The sequence below is a fragment of the Phyllopteryx taeniolatus genome, chromosome 9 (genome assembly GCF_024500385.1).
Source record: "Phyllopteryx taeniolatus isolate TA_2022b chromosome 9, UOR_Ptae_1.2, whole genome shotgun sequence".
Lineage (NCBI taxonomy): Eukaryota > Metazoa > Chordata > Actinopteri > Syngnathiformes > Syngnathidae > Phyllopteryx > Phyllopteryx taeniolatus.
Window position 1 is genome coordinate 9,526,327 of NC_084510.1, and position 18,400 is coordinate 9,544,726.

The following is an 18,400-nucleotide window of genomic DNA, read 5'->3' on the forward strand; positions in this document are numbered from 1 at the left end:
CTCCACACATACCACTTAGAATTAAGGCCAAAAAGTTCTACCTTGGTCTCATCAGACCAGAGAATCTTATTTCTCACCATCTTGGAGTCATTCAGGTGATTTAAAAATGTTTTTTTTTTTTTTTTTTTTTTGCAAACTCCATGCAGGCTTTCACGTGTCTTGCACTGAGGAGAGGCTTCCGTCGGGCCACTCTGCCATAAAGTCCCAACTGGTGGAGGTCTGCAGTGATGGTTGACTTTCTAGAACTTTCTTCCATCTCCATCTCTGGTGCTGAGCCACAGTGATCTTTGGGTTCTTCTTTACCTCTCTCACCCAGGCTCTTCTCCCCCGATTGTTCAGTTTGGCCAGACGGCCAGCTCTAGGAAGGGTTCCGGTCGTCCCAAACATCTTCCATTTAAGGATTATGGAGGCCTGTGCTCTTAGGAACCTTAAGTGCAGCAGAAATGTTTTTGTAACCATGGCCAGATCTGAGCCTTGCTACAATTCTGTCTCTGAGCTCTTCAGGCAGTTCCTTTGACCTTATTAATCTCATTTGCTCTGACATCCTCTGTGAGCTGTAAGGTCTTATATAGACAGATCTGTGGATTTCCTAATCAAATCAAGTCAGTATAATCAAACACAGCTGGACTCCAATGAAGGTGTAGAACCGTCTCAAGGATGATCAGAAGAAATGGACAGCACCCAAGTTAAATATGAGTGTCACAACAAAGGGTCTGAGTACTTATGGCTGTGTGATATTTGAGTTTTTATTTTTTAATAAATCTGCAAAAACTTCTAAATTTCCATTTTTTCTGTCAATATGGGGTGCTGTGTGTACATTGAGGAAAAAAATGAACTTAAATTATTTGAGCAAATGGCTGCAATATAACAAAGAGTGAAACATATAAGGGGGTCTGAATACCTTCCGTACCCACTGTACGTATGAGCCTTCAGATGTCGGCGGATAGCAACCGATTTAGTGGGACCACACAGCTCCCACACAGCTGCCATTCATGGCAGGCACGTCGCAACTGCGTGAGAACGCGAGGTGCATTTAGGTACACTACGTAAATGGGTGGTTCTTTACGGTAGCCTTGAAGTGGAAAACACAACAGCAAATAACTAAACAAGGGCAAATTTAAAAACACAACAGCAAATAAAGCACAACGGCAAATTAAAAACACAACAGCAAATAAAAAATGGCAATTAACTAAACACAACGGCAAATTAAAAAACACAACAAATAACTAATCACAACAGCAATTAACTAAACGCAATGGCAAATTAAAAAACCAACAGCAATCCAAAAAACAGCAAATAACTAAACACAACGCCAAATGAAAAAACACAACGGCAAATAAAATAAAAAAGCACAAAAGCAAATAACTAAACAGAACGGCAAGTAACTAAACAACAGCAAATGAAAAAACATAATCACATTAAGCTACTGGAAAAGGTAGGTACTGGTGGGGGATTAGACTCATCGCTGATTGGATGCTTCGACCAAGAAGTTATTCCACATTCAGCGTGGTTTTTGAAATGAGTCTTACCGGTGATTCAGACGTAGCTGCTGCTATCAAATAATATTTTGACTCGGGATATATGTTACCCATCTGATTTTTGGCTCTGCGCTACATAACTACCGTGACGCTTCCTGCGTGGTTTACCACACCGGGGTTTGAATCTACGCTTCCACCGTGTCATGTATTAGAAGACGAGTGGCTGGGCCGCTAACTCAGCGGCCAGCAACCTCTTTTCAGGTGCCTAGCTTGCTCCCCTTAGGTGATTGTGGATAGGACTAAACCACGCCATTCAAATAAGTATGCGCTCACTGACAATGCATTTAAAAGAGGTTGGGCTGTACAGACGGCATTGTCCAATCAAGTTGTCCCTCTCGTCCAAACAGCGATGAGTCTTCTCACCGACCAGTACCTAGGTTTTCCGGTAGCTTAATGTCGTTTTTTTCTTTCAATTTGCTGTTGTGTCTTTTAATTTGCTGTGTTTAGTTATTTGGGTGGCACAGTGGACTGGTTAGCACATCCACCTCACAGTTGTGAGAAACTGGGTTCAAATCATGCCTCGCCTGTGTGGAGTTTGCATGTTCTCTCTGTGCCTGCGTGGGTTTTCTCCGGGCACTCCGGTTTCCTCCCACATCCCGAAAACACGCATGGTAGGTTAATTGAAGACTCTAAATTGTTCGTAGGTATGAATGTGAGTGTGAATGGTTGTTGTTTATATGTGCCCTGCGATTGGCTGGCAACCAGGTCAGGGTGTATCTTGCCTCCTGCCCACAGTTAGCAGGGATAGACTCCAGCATACCCGCGACCCTAGGGAGGAGAAGCGGTGTATAAAATGGATATTTTAGTTATTTGCTGCTGGTTTTTTTTTTATTTGCCATTGTGTTTGGTTATTTGCTGTTGTGTTTTGCACTACAGTTCTTTTGTAATACAGTACATAATTGTAAAAAGTGATTACTAGGAAAATTATTATTTGTATCAGAATTATTTAGTTAAAATTGTACAATCACACTGTCATGATATGGAATGTATTTTGTTTTGTAAAAGAAGAATAGATAAAATATTTTGTTTATATAGTCAGCCACATCTGCGAGGAATGCAAAGTTATCAATCCTTCACCATCCTTTCACTATCATTCCTGTCATACTGTATTGTGTGTTTTTGTCTGCACATTAAAGGTCAGAGAACAAGGATTTTTAAAATTTTGTTGATAACTTTAGAACCACTTTACAAACCACCACTGCCATTTTGAAGTGATTATATAGCAGATATACAGCAGTTAAATCGATAAATAAGATGCAGAATGCGCCTTCTGCTTTTTGCATCCCTCACCTTGCGGTCTTCGTCTCTTTCCGGCGCTGTGACGTCACACAAGCCAAACATCCTGTTCATACGTTGTGTGCTATTGTTCCATGCTGTTGTTCCCCTCCTGGTATATTTTTTGTCGTATGATTTAACGATGTCACGATGGTTTATTGTGTGGCATTTGGTTGTACATGTAATCGTTCAGGCAGCGACAACAGTTTTTGTTTTTTTTGGCTTTCCAAGTGAAAAAGGAATACGTGACCAGTGGAAAGACAAAGTCAATAGACAGAGGAAGAAACGTGGTCACCTATGGGTGCCAAGCAAGCATTCCAAAGTCTGTGCTGATCACTTTGAACTGGCGTGTTTTGAGAAACATTTAGCAGACAGCATTGAATACACGGGTAGGCAGAGACTGAAACCAGCTGCAGTGCCATTTCTCCTACGGCTACTGGGACCTCAACCGCCAGCAAGAGAACTGAATCTCGCACCCGCTACGGCGCAGCAGCGAAGACAAGAGGTGAGCATTTCCTTGTATATACCTACGACTCCATTATGGTTACTATGCACTGGGGAGTAGGATAAAAAAGACTCACACAGTAGTTTTCAGTACTGATGTCTGTACTGTTGCCTGTATGACAAGCCAACAGACACACGGCAAAGACGTTTTGTGTGGCGTATTATAATGCTACTCGAGCGAGGGGCACACAATATTTAGGAATACTGCATACTATGTAAAACCTTGTGTCGTGTCACTGAAAGATAAATGAATATATAATACGTACAGTCGTGCTAAAAAATATTGGCACCACAGGGATGGCATTATTTCAAGCCAGGAGTGTATAAAAAGACATGCTTTTGACATGCCGTCACATCGAGCCAGTGGCCACTCTCTTTTTCTGTTGTACAGCTGCTACTTGGCTGCTCGTCGTCATCACTTTTCCGACCTCCTCATTGGCTCAAACATGTACGCTTTAACGATGCCAAGTTCAGTTAGGTGCTCCTGTACGTAGAAATCCTCCTTCTCCACATATTCCAACATGTTGCTCGCCATTGCGTATAGTGTGTAGCGCGCTGTGTTTGGCAATTGCAACGTCACTTCTGGTAGCCCTTGCTGTGGATAGATTAACCATACCTCGGTGTTTTGATCTTCGGGTATGTTCGGGGAGGACTCTATATGCGTCATAAAAACCAAATTTTCAGCTCAACTATGATTGAAAACTTGCTGGAAGTTACATGCATGTAATACATAACATATAAACAATGCAAATATAAATTTTAACTGACCCCATAACATCTTTGTCATCTGACCTTTAAGGAAAAAAGTCCTGTTTTTGTTTTAATTCCTCATTTAAAAAAAAAGGCCATTCAAGCAACATGTTTTTCCTCATGTTTTAAGAATTTAAGGGTGAAAGCTGCAGCTGGCTGCTGTGGACTGAATGGGTAGCAACAATGGGAAAATGAAATGCCAGTATTTTAAGGATAATAGCCCGTCAGCAACAGATGGAGAGAAGAAAAAAGAAAAAAAAGAAAAAAAGAAAAAAAAAGAACTATGAACTAGTTCATTTTTGGAACAGGAACTCAACTTTGCACTAGTTTGCATAAAAAATGAACTTTCCTAACACTGCCCCTAAAATACAGAGTTCATGGGAATATTCATGCAAACATCAGAGTGGCTAAGTCAGTTACTGTTCTCTTATTTGGAGCCCTAATCCCCTCTTCCACCATGGCCTCTACCTCTGCCTCCTCAACCTTCATTTGGAGGAAGAGAAGACACGGCTCGTTGGTTCATAGTAAAGCATTGGATCACATCACACAAACAAACAGCTTGTCTTGTCTCCGAGTCATGTGAACTATTTGTCATCCATGCGACTATTATTTTAAAAGAATGCGTAGTAATAATTATCAGTGCATTATAAAATAATAAGGCAAGTTTGGGCATGCCTGTGTGTACGCTTTGATGTTCCGCCACCCCTTTCTGTTTTTCTTCATCCTCTCCCTCCCATGGCTCAGCTAACCAGGCTTTGGGTGCAGTGGGCCACTTACACCAACACTTGACAAAAGAGGTAGGGGTCAGAGTGTGGGGCATGTGAGGCGTTTGATTTTGATGACTGAATGCAGCCCTCAATTTCACCCTCTCTCAGCTCCCAACAACAGAGAGCGTGAAAGCAAGGGAAAGAAGAGCGTAGGCATGGAGAAGAAATGGAACTAAGCCTATTGGGGGGTGAACCCCTGCCAGTGTGAAGAAAGGCCCTTTCTCTTTCTCTTTCTCCTTTAGCAGTGCACACACTGGGAACCATCTTGGCTGGACATCATCTTTTCATCCTGCAGGTTGATTACTGGGCATTACTGCTCAAAGCCTGCACCTACTGTACTCCACATCCCGGGAGACTTCTCAACTCATTTCTCAACTTTTCAGATTGAACTTCTTGCCAACTTTGTGAACATTTGTGGTTCATCTTGAAAATATGAAAGTCCGATTAAAAAGTTGAAAGTATGGTCCTGAGAGAGGTCAACTTCAAACTAATTTTAAATGTGCAATGAAAGCATGGCACGTCTAATACAAAAAATGAATGAGAATGCTGTTATCATCTTTCTCAGGAGCATCAGGCCAAGGGGGACTGATAAAAGAAGTGAGAAGAATGATAATTAAAAATGAGGAGGGACGCTCACAGCTTGCTGAGGCTATCTAATCCAGTGAAGGCCCCATTGGTATCCTCTATTGTGCCCGAGATGTCGTTATGGTCCAGCTCCCTGCAGAGAATGAGAGAAAAGACAGTTAGGATAAAAACATTGGATGGAGGGAGGATGACAACAAGTTCAGAGTCCACCAGCACTGAAGCCTTTCACAGCCCTGGCAAAGCCTCATCTTCAAATCATGGGTTGCCCTCTCACCCACTCCCCCCACCTCCCTCACACCTGGCCTAGAGAGCCCGCTGCTTTACTATGCCAACCAAGTGCATTCTTTCCTTAGCGAGGCAGGGGAGCATGCATGTTAGTGTTTGTGTCAAAGCAAACCCACTGGAAAGCATAATTCATGGCGGTGCAAGGATCTGGCAGCCACAGTGTTTTGTATTGGGCCAGACAATTGGGTCTGTTTTTCTGACAGCGGCACATATACCACAGCCAAAAGTCTTGATGGGGTTATAGACCAAGCTTAGCAATTGCTGGGCAAAGATAGAATAGATTTGGTGAAATAATGGCTTCTTTTTGGGAGGCGTTGGGAGTTCCTTTACACTTGTTTAATGTTTTTCAGTTGCTTTCTCTCACCATACAGTCAAGGCTAACTATCCAAGAAGGGAATAAACACTTCTATACTAAATCATCTTTCAAACTTGAAAAAGACCTTTTGAGGTTGCTGGCCAACCACACCCTCCCACCATCGTCTTCACAATAACATAATACCACTCCTTCCCATGATTTGCAGCCCCCCCAACCCCCTTGTTCTTTTCATCCCCCAATGGCCGTCAAACTGGAGCTGCCAATTTCCTCCTCTTTCTGGCTGGCTGAATGTGAATGGCTGTTGGCTTGTTAAAGCAAAGCCAGTGGTGGGGGCTCAAGAGCAAGGGACCACAGTAGGAGGGAGCGAAGCGTTGACGGGTGGGGGCTGCACTATGGGCCAACAACCCGCGTGGCCGAATAAGGGGGCATGCAGGCTTGGTTGGAGCTTTGACACCCCACTGCAGGCTCCGGTGCCATGCCAGCTCAGCCAGCAAAGCAGGCCCAATTAAAGCTACCCCAGCTAACTTTCAGGGCCCAGTCTATGGCCGTTTCCCCCTCCACTGATTAGATTAGGTCTGCCTCAAAGACATAGGATGAACACGGAGGACAAGAAAACAGATAGTGTGTGCATATGAAAATAAAAAGGAGAAATGCCACTGTGAGAGAGAGACTGTGCTGGCACAACACTACCTTGCTTTATCACTCAGACTGTGGTCACCAGTTTGTCTTCTCAATGTTCTGTTTTTGTTTTTTTATGTTTTGGAAGTTTTGCAGAAGTCTGAGCCGAGGGGGGAAAAAACTAACTTGTTGCATGTGTTCCGATGGCAGGGAAGTGAGTGACAAAGGACCAAAACAAAACCAGACAAAAGAAACAAAGCTAGAAAGTCCAGAAAGTTGCCACAGAAACCATGACAATGGTGAGCCCGGAACACCTTGTCCAAATAAAAAAAGGTTTGACAGCAAATGTGGTCAAACCTTGAATATGCAAACACCTCAGACCTTCTAAAACCTGCATTTAGGGACTGCATTAGGGCAACTAACGATTATTTTGGTTAGGGTTAATTTGTCTTTTTTTTTTTTTTTTGATTAATTCGAATTGGATTAAAAAAATGTTTTAAATTTCCATCCCTTTATTCAAAAATGGGACATTATTTCAAATTGGCAAACTGGTTGCTGCGTGATCTTCAGAGCTCAAAGTAATATCCACCCATCCACGGCACAGTAGACGACTGCTTAGCACGTCTCCCTCACAGTTCTGAGGACCGGGGTTCAACTCCCGGCCCCGCTTGTGTGGAATTTGCATGTTCTCCCTGTACCTGCGTGGGTTTTCTCGAGGCACTCCGGTTTCCTCCCACATCCCCAAAACATGAGTGGTAGGTTGATTGAAGACTCTAAATTGCCCGGTAGGTGTTAATGTGTGTGCGACTGGTTGTTTGTTTATATGTGTCCTGCGATTGGCTGGCGACCAGTTCGGGGTGTACCCCGCCTCTCGCCCGAAGATAGCTGGGATAGGCTCCAGCATGCCCGCAACCCTAGTGAGGATAAAGCGGTACGGACAATAGATGGATGGATGGATGTTTTGCTTTAGAATAGGCCATGGACAAACACACAAAAACATACAAATGTATGCTATACAATAGCAGTCCATTTTTTAAATTAAAGTGTGGAATTTGTGTTGTTTAAAATGGACATGAGCTGTCAGAACAATAAATGATAAAAAAATGAAAAAGGAAAGGAACTGTTGCGAATAGTCAGACATACGCAAAACCGTATAATTACCCTCAAAATGACTGTAATAAGTTATTCATACATGTCTGAACACATTCTGTCCTGCCTCACTCATACAGTGCAGTGTCTTCACTCTAGCCTTATTTCACAACAACAACACTAAGATTATTCATTACAAATCATTATTGAGCACAAGTTCAATGTATTCATACATCAGATTTAAAAGCCTACAGTTAGTACAAAACACTGCAGCAAGACTTTCGACGAGGACGAGAAAGTTTGATCATATTACCCTCATTCTGGCCAACTTGCATTGGCTCCCGGTCTACTTGAGATGCGATTTTAAGATCCTGTTACTCATAAAATATTACACGAGTTAGCACCCTCTTATCTCGCTGCCTTAGTTCTACCGTATGTTCTGTCCCGAAAGCTACGCTCGCAAAACGCTAGTCTTTTTGTGACTCAGAGAGCCAGAAAGAAGAAAACACACACAAATAGGGCTGCACGATATTTGAAAAAAATTGCATTGCTAAATATATTGCAAAATGAAAAACTAGAGGATAACATAAAACAGACGTTTGAAAACCAGCAGATGTTGCTCTTTCCCTCTCCTTTATTGTTTGGACAGTTTATAGTAGAGAAGAAATGGTAGTATACTGACTCATTTGTGTGAAGTATACCTCACCTATATTGTATTGGTCCTAGTATTGAGCAGATTAATCTGATAAATAATAGCCCTGATAGACTACAAGTAAAATCATTTATTTTCATGCCCAGTTATACTTCAGTACATATAGCTATTGGCACATTCCTAATACTAATTATTTATTTTTGTACTTGAATTATTTTTTTTACGGCAGAATGCATCACATGACAGCTGGTGTATTCACATGAAATGCATCAGCTGGTGTATTCTGCCCTCCCTGAGCGTGCTAAGTGCAGTTTGGCAGATAGCGCACAGTTGCTAAAAAAGACTCCAACTTTCCTTGTTTTAAGCTGTTTATTGACGCTGAAGTTTACTCTAAAACTAAACACACAACAAAAAGTAATTATACACGTATATTTAAATACTCCACATACTTTGTTCTACAAACATCGCCAGCTTAATGCTAACGCACAATGTAAAACCCCACTGATGGGCTATCAAAGATGAGCACCAAAGTCGCTGTCATCATTTACCTTTAAACAACAAATATTCACACGCAGACGATCTAGGAACACCAACAAACAGGTACTATAACAATAGTCATACTACGGCATATATTCTGACTACCTTGTAATCTCTCAATCTATTCTCAATACCGCTTATCCTGTTCAGGGTCACGGGGTGCTGGAGCCTATTCAAGCTCACTTTGGGCCAAAGTGACTACACCCTGAATTGGTCGCCAGTCAGTCGCAGGGCACATATAGACATGGACAACCACTCACACTCAACATTCACATTGTCACTGAGTGGGAACTGACCCCACGCTGCCTGCACCGAAGTCAGCCGAATTCTCCACTACATCAGTGACTACTTTGTGAAAATGAGTTATGTTCTTTAAGTTTAATCATGACTTCCTTCTTCTGCTCTTTAACTATAGTAGGTGTGTTATAGCACACTCAACGAGGCACACAACAGGGACAGCACATGGTGACTGACAAAATGATCATGCAACACCACAAAGCGATAATGAAATTTGTTGTCAGCACTTTTAATGATAGTTTTTTTTTTTTATTTCATCGATTCATCATTGCAGCCATAGACTGCATACTTAAATATCACATAATCATAGAGCTTAACTAATGTTAAAACATCTTAGCTTTCACTGTTCCAATGCGGCAGATCTCCGCCTTATCCTCCGCAAGAGCACCACAGTTATGTAGGGGTTGTTGAGAGTGAATTCAACTTGCCAATGGTAGATGGGGGGGGGGGGGTACACTTACAGGATGCGTACAGCCCTGAGGCCTCTGAATGCTCCCTCAGCAATGTGGCTTATTGAGTTGTGCCCCAGACGGAGGGTGTGGAGATCGCCCAGCACAGCCAGACTGCCTTCATCCAGACGAGTCAAGTTGTTATACGACAGATTCCTGGATGGGGGGGGGGGGGGGGGGGGGGGGTCAGCGAGACACACAGCAAACAGGACAGAGGAATCAAAGACAGAAAGGGGGGGGGGTGATATTGTTCTGTGTGAGGTATGGAAGGGGATGATAGATCACATATAGCAAGGCGATATTCTGGCCCGTTGAATGTCTATTAGCTATTCGACCAGGTGTGCTACTATTATGATACTTTCCCCATTACTGTAAACCAACAGCAAAATCATAGGAGACAGTCAGACTAAACAAGGTTCTTAGAAAACTTTACATTTATTACATTTATGACCCTCACAAATAGTCTTTTTGAGGCCCACTGTGGACCTAAAATGTCCAATAAAGCTACACCTTTTTTAGCCATACAGGAAAAGTACAAGTTTAAAGTAAAATATAAAGTTTAAATGGATGGGTAGATTACTCTCATTACCACCCCTGATTAAAACCAAGCTACAGGATCACTATTACTCAAATAAACCTATAATATTTATGATTTATGTAGCGCCAAGACAGCCAGGGTCCAATCAATCTTTCATAGACATGCTTACAGGATATGACCCTAAGATATGAGCAGCAAATTTACATCCAAGCCATCTAACTCGTAATCTTGTCTAACTGTTACACGTCAACAAACACGGAAACCCCGGGCTATCTCGCAGTTAGCAACGCCTCAGCTCAGCGAAGCACTTTATATCAGTGAAATGACCATCATGTCAACAGAAAAGAGGAAGGCTCTCAGGTAATACTTTGTCCTTAAGTTGACAATGGAGGTAAATGTGATCCTTCCATGTAACTACCACAACAGCTAGCAGAAGATCTCTCACACACATAGGATGAAAAAACACCCCCACACTTCACAAAAAAAAGCAAATAAACTTGTGTAAAACAGTTTCAATGTTTTTGAGTGCAGGTTTAATTTTGGGATAAACGGGATTATCCTTGAAATAGCATAGCATATTGAGTGTTAAAGCCCTATGTCATTTAAAACTTGAAAAGGTAGGAAGATAATATTGGTTGAGTGTGCCTAAAGTGAAGGTCTGTTGATACAAAAATTATAAAACTCAAGTTTGGGCAAAATTATAAGCACTGTTGGAAGCTAAAGGTCTGTTATCTATAATAGGCTGTTGCTTAATTTTGGATAAACTACAAGTTGTAATTTCATCCATTTTATTGCTCGAATTTTTTTTAACAATATGTCTGCTAATTCTGTACTTCACACTGATTTTGGTGCTGGTACTCACAGTTCCCTGAGCTTCTGGCAGAACTTCCAGCCATCGGGATTGATGCGGGTTATTGAGTTGTTACTGAGGAAAAGCTGCTGAAGAGAACTCAAGCCATACAGGGAGCCACTGTTTACCTCAGTCAGGCTGTTGTAGTCCAGATGTCTGTATTAGAAACAATTAAGCATTACAAATATATTCAACCAGATATTTGAGCAAGCTTGACACAGTGCACTGATGACAACGGGATGTTCCCATCAAATAGATATGAAACGATACATTTCAGAAGTAAAAAGTACTTTCTGTCTATTGCAGTGTTAACTACAGTATATGGTTGCAGGGATCTCATCTGATTTGCGTCCCACGTCTGAGACGCACAAAAATTAGCAGGGACACATGAAGCATACTCATTCTCGGTCCGTTGACGCATGGTTGAAGAAGAACCGCCCTACGTGTGTTATGTGGGGAACACACATACAACTCCCAGCGCTGACGTTTTAACGATGTTGCCGTGGTTGAGTGAGCTTTTTAGCTCCAGTCCTTCGCTCGCTAGCCCGTCAGCGCACAGGCTAGCGAATGTAATAAACAGTTAACTTTCCCCTTGTCCCACCTGTGTCCATCTGCAAACCAAATGCCGTTCTGCCAATGGCTTGCTGCGTCGTGAGTGGCGCAGCGTGTGTTACCGCACAAATGGAAATTTATTGAGTCCAGAAGAAACTCCCGTGTCCATTGTATGTAACGATAACATTCCCAACTCTGTCTCTGTTTGGTTATCGCCTAAATAGGTTTTGTACTTTTAATTCGCTGTGTGGAAGCTCTTCACAAACACACACAGACGCACGCACGCACACACACACACACGCGCGCGCGGGAAAGTAAACTGTTTATAAACCATAACCGCAGCGGCATACGACAATATTCAGGCAGTGGTCAACTTCAGCAAACTTATTTTCAGCGTTATTTGATTGACAGGTAAAGGTCTCACATCACAGTCCAGCAGCTCGGGGGCAGGTCTTATTTTACATTTTATTGATCCCCAATTTATCCAGGTAAGAAGCTTATTAAGAGATAAAATCTCTTTTTAAAAGCCAAGAGAAATTATACAGGTAGCATAAATTATACAGTACATATCATGACAACATTCCTAAAATAAATAAAAGACTAAAAAAAATAACAGCGATATTAAAATTTATGGCATCTGATTTAGAAACAGTGACAAAGCCCAAATGCTTTCAAGTACATATGTGGTTGTTGTTTTTTAATTCATTCAAATTTGGCAGGCTTTAAGACATTTTTGGGGCTTCTTTAGTGGGTAATGACGCTACTATACTACTGACTATAATATCTGCTTTATAATATTATATCAGTGGCATAAAAAACCATCAACGATACTATCTTTTATCGTGATAGTTTTGGGAAAATATATTGTCTTTAAAAAATTCTCGTTGTGGCAGACTGAAACATAATCTATTGAGAGAGAGAGAGCGCTATGGATAACACAAAAATACTGTACAAATTGTACAAATAAAAATCTGCACTATAGTGGGACCGCGAAGCAACAACCGTTATATAGCGGATTACTGTATCTGTACTCCATGATGATAGGTTTCAGGGACTCACTGTTGCAGGGCTGGGACTCATTGTTTCCAGACATGTGCATCCTGGGACTCACATAGTCTCAAGTGTAAAATGATCTATGTGGTTGTACTTCTAAAGAATAAAAATGATAGGTAAAACATAACTGTCCAATTGAAAATCCTACAAGAGATATTGAGGAATGCTCCCAAGAGCTATAAATTAGATGTGTACTTTCAAATTAGTGAGAGATTGTTTAACGCACATGTTGGCTGATTCAAACTTGATACTTGATAAAAAAGTAATTTTTGGTTACATACAAATTTCTGATGATTGATTGTGTTTCAACTCTTCCCACAGATACGTACAGGACTTTCATCTTGGCAAGATCCCAGAAAGCACCATCAGTCAGCTTGCTGATGCTATTTCTTTGTAGCTTAAGCACCTCCAAGCTCGAAAGACCCTGGAAGGTCAAACCCTCGACTTGACGGATACGATTCCTGTTGAGTTCACTGCAGGTTGGACAGAAACACAAACACAAAATATGAGAAAAGATTTTGAATTATTTAAATTCCTACACACAGAATGACTATTCAGCTCTGTCTCATACAACAATGGACTAAGTTACCCATTAACAAAACAACCCTAACACATCCAGTGAATTCCTTTAATGTTAGCACCAGAATAACAGATTAACTAAACCACTAAAACACCACCACTGGGCTTCAGCAACCAAAAAGAAAACATCTTTATGAAAAAATTAATCACATTTACTGCTGTGCACTTTCATATGGATGGAATTTCTGTGTGACTACACAGTAGCCTTTCCAAAGAGAAGGCACCTGCAGAACCTGATTGAGCCAAAACAGGTTAGACTTCAATTCCGAGAGCACCTTTACTCTTCGACGTTAGAAGCATAAACCATCAATATATTAACTGAGACAAGGAAAGGAAGTTCGGCTAAGCTAATACGATGTGGTGTGGAGAATGAACTAACGACTTCGGAAACGTAGAAGAAGCTAATATATTACTGATAGTATACCTTGTCTTTACTTTGTCAAATCCAGTCTAAAAAAGGTACTGTATTATGTTAAAAACACTGAGTTTAAGAACCATCTTTATTTGCAAGTATGTCAAAAACACACTAGGAATTTGAACAACAACATAGCACCCAAACACTTTCTATTGTTCTTTACTAAAACAAGTGATTTTTTTGTAATCCCTCCCAAAACCATAAATTTGTGAGAGATTATGTTTTTACAGTTAACATAAACTGTAAAAATATATTGTTTGTGAAAGGATTCTGACTGATCCAAACAGACCCATGTCAGCACAAGCACACTGTGTTTTTGAAACTGATATAAATTCATAAGTACTCACAGCTGGGTGAGCCTCGGGAGCTGGAATGCCCTCACAGGAATCTGACTGACACGGTTTCGGCTCAATCTCAGGACCTGGAGAGTGGAGCCGAGATGGTCCAGTGCTCCCAGCTCTAATGTGCTGATCTTGTTGTTGCTTAGGTACCTGAGGACGTCCAAACACAGCTGTACTCTCAATACGCACATACTGTCTGGGCGAGGCCGCATTTCTTCTTCTTTTTAGTTGGATTACACACTCCCATTATGCTTGTGCAAATGGTAAAACTATGAGTATCATATCAGCACCGTATAGATTAATGACAATGGCTTGAAAAACGGCTGCTCGGTTACTGCAGATTTTAACTCAACGTCACTAGTATGACTGCATTTTAATAAGTATCTTGATGTCCCACAAATACTTACAAATCTCTAATCTGAAGGCCTGCAGGAAAGGAGTGTCCTCGTAGTTCAGTGATGTCATTATTGCTTAGGTCCAAGGTTTCCAAAGAAACCAAGTCTCTGATCCGTATCCCCTCAATACTGCGGATTTTGTTATGATGTCTGGAAAATGACAAAAAAGACAAACTCAACCATTCACCACATAATTTGAGGGATGCTTGACGATTTTGCTTTCCTGAGGATAACAATTTTTAGTTGTATAAGCACTGTTTCTGAGAACTGTTTTAAATCTGTGTTGTATGCAGTTGACCAACTTGGCACCTGTAAACTGGTATTCAAGCCCAGGACAACTTGACTATTGAAATAAAATCTATTAAGATTTTGAGCCTTGTTGTGGTGGCAGGAGACAGTCAATCGCATGGCACATACTGTACAAACAAACAACCATTCACAGTCATCTTTGACACAGTCTTTAATTAACCTAAATGAATAAGTGGGAGAGAACAAGCACATCCCACACAAGAAGGCCAGAGGCGAGACATTAATTTAGCCCATCTTCATACTCAATCAAGCCTCAGCAATATTTTGCGACTCGTTATATTCCCAGAGTTGTATGCGCTGAAAGAGCTAAAGAAAGCAAGAGAGCAGGTGTTCCACCAGTCAAACAAGGTCAGTCCCTCCTTCCTTTCTTGCCTTCAGCTATCAGATGGGCACATATAGTCATTTATTGGTGAGTGGGAGTTGGGTCATGGTTTGCGGGGGGGGGGGGGGGTCACACCACAGTGCCCACCTGAATAAACACAGGCATAAATGGTTAAGGATGAACCGTGCAAGCGCACAACACAAATAACAAGACAGACCGAGTAACACACAGTGGCTACTTTGACCACAGAGCAAGACTGGATGAAATGGGGGAGGAGAAAAATAGAGGATAGTTAAGAAGTGAGGGAGGGTCAACAGCTGGTGACCTATGCTGGGAAAAACAGATCAGCCTTAGACTGGTGGAAGAGATTGACCTCTCTCGCGTGTTCCAGTTCCACCACTCAAGCACCCACCCAAGCTCGCTCCCTCCCACGGTTGAGAATCCAGCTGTGCTAAGCGTGTTTGAAGTTGGGACAACAATAGTAGCGTTTATGAAAACTTTACTTGCCGTCACAGGTGGCCATAATTATCATACAGCCAGGACAAGTCTGATAAAGACGTGCTTGGTTCGCTCTTGTAGTCTTTGATGTCGAAGAGCTTTATTCACTCTTGATTCTACTTAATTCCAAATCTCATTAACATGGCCCATCAACCATCTGATTACCATGAGCCCAGGTCTTTTTGAAACTTCTTTTGATGTATGCAACACATCAGCGGTTTCAACTAGTAAGACCATTCTCTAGTTTCCACTGTCATCTTTGTGGGGAATTAGTAGATTAGTAGGTCTATTCACGATGGAAGCTGGCCATAAAGACGAGGAGAATTTGAAAATCTTGTCATCCACGGTGCACCAGCCCATAGGATTTTGCATCCCAAGCTGTATTAGGAGCTCTCTTTGAAGTTGACATGGCGGACGATGTGTACAGTAGAGAAGCTCAGCTGTTTTAAAGTCAATATTGTCACTGTTGACCGGGAACCCTATATCTCCAAATATGCATGATAAACCTAATTAAAGTGTTGAAAATATCTTAAGAACAAATCTATTAATGCTCTTGAATGCTCATTTCTCTCACTTTGGCAGTGTTTGGTGGTGGTGGAAACCCCACCCTCTAGCGACGATTACATTTCATGGCCACCCCACAAAATTTCTGCCCACGTTCTGGCCATCCCACTGAAAACTTCTAGGTTCCGCCCCTGTCTATATGCCTGTGTAGATTATTTGTGGAGCCAGCACTAATATTTTTCTGGCAGATCCACTCTCTGCCTTTGACTTGAAAACGAAAGGTGTTCATATTTTGCTTCTTTTTCTGCTGTCACTCATTTTCTCAAACTAGAATTCTTGTTGTATTCTATTCTAGTATTCTTTAAATTCGTTTGTGATTCTATTTTTTTGTGTGTGACACCACTCTCTGCTCCATAGTACGAGGGAGAAGGGGAGAAGGGGGTCTGTCATTTACAAAGAATCATGAATGCCTGGATCAGACTACAAGATTTTAGCCCCAATATTGGCCGATTTGCTATCGCGGGCGATTTCCCAGATCGGGTCGGTCATATTTTGTCGGTTACATCAAAACTTCTTGTGTGACATAATTCACAAACAACGGTTTGGCCCTGCGATAGCCCTATGATGCCAAAATGAAAAGTCTAGCATGTTTGATTTTTTGGGATATCTTCCATGTAGTGTGACATATGAACGACAACTCTCCGACATACAGTAGTGCCTTGACGTTAACCAACAGGATTGCGCATCGCTTCCTGTGCTCTCCGTTGTCAACATACAAATCAATGTTTACCGAAGCTTCAGAGCATTATTCGACAGAACGCCGGCATGTTTAAGTACAAACGTTATTGCTAGCGCTAGCTTGCTAGGCTACATAATTATTTGTTGTCTGCTTTCAAGCTGTATCGTAATAAATGTATGTGAACATACCTTAAGCCCTCCTTAAATGGAAAGCCCAAAACAACATCCCCCGAGCACCCAGTGACACCGCATGTTTTTTTTCCTCTTTTGCTCTTTTTTTCCCCCCAACATTCCTATGGCGATCCATTGTTTTGACAACAACTTGTTGTCGCCATGATAACGGTTGTTACCAAGATTTTATGGCAGTAGTCTGACATAGTGCAATGGTGAAAAACCAAATTTGTCTTGTAGTCTGGCCCAAGCATAAGAGCCATTTCATTCACGGCCAACACATCACTGCAGACCTTTTTGAGACACACCATTGAAAAATTGTGTGTCCAAAGTTATAGCATGCACTCTTGAGCCTTGGTATGAGCGTGCATGTTTTCAATGACAGCAGAAAAAAACTGGGTATATTTTAGCGTAGTAAATGAGCGATTGAAAATGATTTTCGCGCGGTGTTATCTTGACGTTTGTGCGGAACAGTATATGATCACAATTGAAGTATACAATAATACCAATTTGTTTGGGAACTAAAGCAAGATGCCATTTTTGGATTTCCTGAAAAGTAGTAATTTTGAAGGTGCGAGGAGTCCGGCCAACAGTGATGATGACACCTATTTATGTTTTTTGATCCACCTTTACTTGTCTCTGTGTTATAAGTATGCAACTAGTTGATACATATCTACATATTCTGCAGAGCCATACGTACTGGACAACCACCGACTATCACATAAGAGAAATATCAATGTACATGGGACACAAAAGCTCTTCGGTGTGATTGAGAACAACATAAACTTGCATTTCTCTGTTTTAATTTTAATTTTCTAACATCTAACATGACCCTCCGACAATGTCCTCTATTGGTACGCTATTTCTTTTTCACCAACCAGTGATGTCACCCTGATCGGACACATCCCCCCATCCCTTCCTCCTCATCCTCCACCCCGGCTTGATGTTACCATTTTACTGTAAGCTATGTGACGGACAGCTGCAGCTGCAGGTGGTTCAGTGGGCCTTCACTTCAGCTGTGTGGCTTTGTAAATATTCAACCCTCCCTCTAGCCTCTTCTCCTGTCAGACCCATGGGCCTTTCCCTGGCAACAGGTTTCAAGTCAGGACAAAAAAAGATACCCCGTTTATTTGAAGGCGCGTTACTCAATGGCTAGAGCAAATTTTTTCTGTTCTGTATAAAAATGCCAAGTACATCAAATAACAGGTCAAAGTCATTGGGGTGGCACTGCACAAGTGCCAAAAATATAATCAAAATAGATTTAAAATTGTTGCATTCATATAATCTCGAATCCTCTCTTCCTATCTAAAGCAGAAATACCACCAAAATGCATCAGGATCAGTTCTGAGAAGCAAGCAGATGACAGAGAGGCTAAGGGTGTGTGACTCGTGCAATGCTCAGCACTAAAACGAAATGATGATCACCAGTGTTACAGGAACAGCAGCTGCAGGCTATCAGGCAGGCGGCCCGCAC

The 18,400-nt window shown here is 41.7% G+C and overlaps 1 protein-coding gene across 2 annotated transcripts in view; it reads right to left on the reverse strand.

The window, feature by feature from the left end:
* lrig1 (leucine-rich repeats and immunoglobulin-like domains 1) overlaps positions 1-18,400 on the reverse strand; it is a 54,961-nt gene that overhangs the window by 16,938 nt on the left and 19,623 nt on the right. For both annotated transcript variants that reach the window (XM_061783555.1, XM_061783556.1), the window contains 6 exons: positions 14,398-14,535; positions 13,997-14,140; positions 12,985-13,128; positions 11,063-11,206; positions 9,675-9,818; positions 5,472-5,552 (listed from right to left, as the gene is read on the reverse strand). In XM_061783555.1, the coding sequence (XP_061639539.1) occupies positions 5,472-5,552; positions 9,675-9,818; positions 11,063-11,206; positions 12,985-13,128; positions 13,997-14,140; positions 14,398-14,535 (795 nt within the window). The remainder of the gene's footprint in view (positions 1-5,471; positions 5,553-9,674; positions 9,819-11,062; positions 11,207-12,984; positions 13,129-13,996; positions 14,141-14,397; positions 14,536-18,400) is intronic.